This window comes from Penaeus japonicus, unplaced genomic scaffold (assembly GCF_977035675.1).
Source record: "Penaeus japonicus unplaced genomic scaffold, GWHDUDI00000001_assembly GWHDUDI00000026, whole genome shotgun sequence".
Classification (NCBI taxonomy): domain Eukaryota; kingdom Metazoa; phylum Arthropoda; class Malacostraca; order Decapoda; family Penaeidae; genus Penaeus; species Penaeus japonicus.
Window position 1 is genome coordinate 4,082,943 of NW_028234428.1, and position 2,500 is coordinate 4,085,442.

Here is a 2,500-nt window from a genome sequence, read left to right on the forward strand (position 1 = left end):
CCAATACTTAAAATCTAGTAATCCTATAGACGAAGCATTCCAGTGAGACATCGTCACATGAAACTGACTCCAGATTTACATAGTTCAGCAATTTTCGTAAATCACGAATACGGGAAACAAACCTATTCAAGGAATGCTTGTATTTTCACCCTTCATGATGTGCATTTACGAAAAAGAGAAACAGTACCGCCTTCTTAAAACCTATATGTGTATATATAAGTAAGTATCTGTACGTTTATATCAATCACATGTTTTATAACAAACATGTGCAATTTATTTCACTATAATATGTTTTGAGTTTCACACGAAAACATGTATCATTCATAACGATACAAAGCTTAAAAAAAAGAAAAAAATATATAACCAACTATGCAGGTAATAACATAAAAAAAATTAGCAATCAAAATAAAATCTTCCGGACAACTATCTGTCTAGTCAAAGAAAACGTGAATCCATTTTGGATAGTAACCATGTACGCAGTGTTATTTGCTATTATTTCTTATCGGCCCAAGTGGATTAATCTCCAAACATTACACTATCACCGGAGATATAAAGTTAAGTTCCTCATGGATGCTTCTAGAGCTAATAAAAATATTATTTCCCTTCCTTGTTTATGCAACCAACCGATATGTTAACTCTTAACTATTTATACATTTATGTACACACACTAAGGCGCCCCTAGATCCTATACATCGAAAGCTATGGATGTGAATGAACCATACCATGGTTATTTTTATCTTCTGATCTCTCTTACGCATTATAGCGTATTTATGTAAGACATGTATTCTTTTATATAAATTCATTCAAGTCTGTATATATTTGTGAGAGGCAAAACTGAATGAATTTCTCTAGGTCGGTAAGTTATATAATAAAGGGTTGAGAAATCAGGGCGTTGGTGTAAATTCGTCATATTTCTAGTTTTTTTTATCGTCGATATATTTAATAAGGTAATAACTCAGAAGGAACATCTACCATTCAAAAGACAAAACATTCTTTTGAAAATGAATAAATGAACTGACTTTCTACGACTTAAACAATGAAATATTCCTTATGAATGAAAAGCCCATCATTATTTATTAGTTTTCCTATCAAGTTCGATCTTTGAATAATAAATACAACAATATGACTAAGTGAAAAAAAAAATCAATGAAAAAAGATAAATAAAATAAAATCCATGAAAATAAAACAAAAAAACAAAATAAGATCTTTTCCAAGTATCAAGCCCTATAAAACATCCTACCCTTCCGATCCAACCCTCCTAAAGTAGGCACACTCCATCGGCCAAGCCCTTCCCTTATGTCCCATTGCTAGCCACCGTCACGCCATTAATTGTGACGACGGACGGCTGGCGAGCAGACGCCGGTTGGTGTCTGGCCGTGGGCGGGACCGTGGGCGGCTGAGGTGGAGGCATGCGCGGGCGGGACAGAATATGGGCGGGAGGACGTGCCGTGGAAGTCATCATGCCGTTCGTATAAGTGGGCTGGTGGCCGTTCGCGTAAGTGTGGTTGGTGACTCCCGAGGACACCGGGTAAGGGCCGGTCATGTCGGTGTATTCCTCGATGTCGTCGGGGATGTTTTCGTAGATGTTGTTGCCTGGGGGGGAGGGGGAGCGGGATTAGACAGAAATAGACGAAAATATATTTTTTTTCTTTATATCAGTTCGTAGAGCGTTTGTGTTTAGAATCAACGCAGCAAGCTAATGATTTAAGATTATCCGTACGCTTTTGATAGTTTCGAAAATCAAAATACTACATCCGAGTTTATCTAAATAGGAACTGATTCATCATGAAATCAAATCATCATCAAGCATTATCATGAACCAGTATCACACGCGAAGCGAAGAGCTCCGTCACACGAGCGGTACCTGTCGTAGGATCGCTGAGGTTGGCGTAGCGCATCGCTTCGGCGTTAGGGTTGTCCTTCGGCTTCATGTGCGCCGGCGGGTCTTGCTCCGCCTCCTTCTGCTGGCGCCTGCTGGGGGGCGGAGACGAAGGGGAAAGTGGGGAAAGGGGGAAAGGGGGGAAGAAGGAAGGGGAGAAAGGGGGAAAAAGGAAAAAAAGGGAAAAAGAGGGAAAGGGGGGAAGGGAGAAAAGAGGGAAAAGGGGATAGGGGGGAAAGAGAATGAGGAAGGGGTCAAGAAAAGGGATAAGGGAATATAGGGGAGGAGGAGGAGGAGGAGGAGAGGAGAGGAAAGGGTAGAAGGAATAAGGGCCAGTTGGGAAGCAGGTAGAAGGAATAGAGAATGGGAGGAAGAAAAGGAAAATAATTACCGTGAGAATAATTCAAACTGATAATAGCACTCAAAAGGATGAGACCTTTACTAATGCACTGAGAATCGCCAGACAACATACCTCCGGATTGGCGTGTCTCGGAACGCACTTCCAGCGGCTTGTAACGAGAGCAATATATGGTACACAAAATCACAATTTTAACTCCACGGAGAGAAAATAGTAATAACACGAAAGAAAGATAGAGAGCTCAAGAGGCGAGCATAAATAAA

The 2,500-nt window shown here is 40.4% G+C and overlaps 1 protein-coding gene across 1 annotated transcript in view; it reads right to left on the bottom strand.

The window, feature by feature from the left end:
* LOC122251566 (P-selectin) overlaps positions 1-2,500 on the bottom strand; it is a 114,748-nt gene that overhangs the window by 1,604 nt on the left and 110,644 nt on the right. Inside the window, exons 20-21 of the mRNA XM_086552344.1 lie at positions 1,865-1,974; positions 1-1,593 (exon numbers count right to left, since the gene is read on the bottom strand). The exon at positions 1-1,593 is cut by the window's left edge and continues 1,604 nt beyond it. Of these exons, the coding sequence (XP_086408470.1) occupies positions 1,295-1,593; positions 1,865-1,974 (409 nt within the window). The 3' untranslated portion in view covers positions 1-1,294. The remainder of the gene's footprint in view (positions 1,594-1,864; positions 1,975-2,500) is intronic.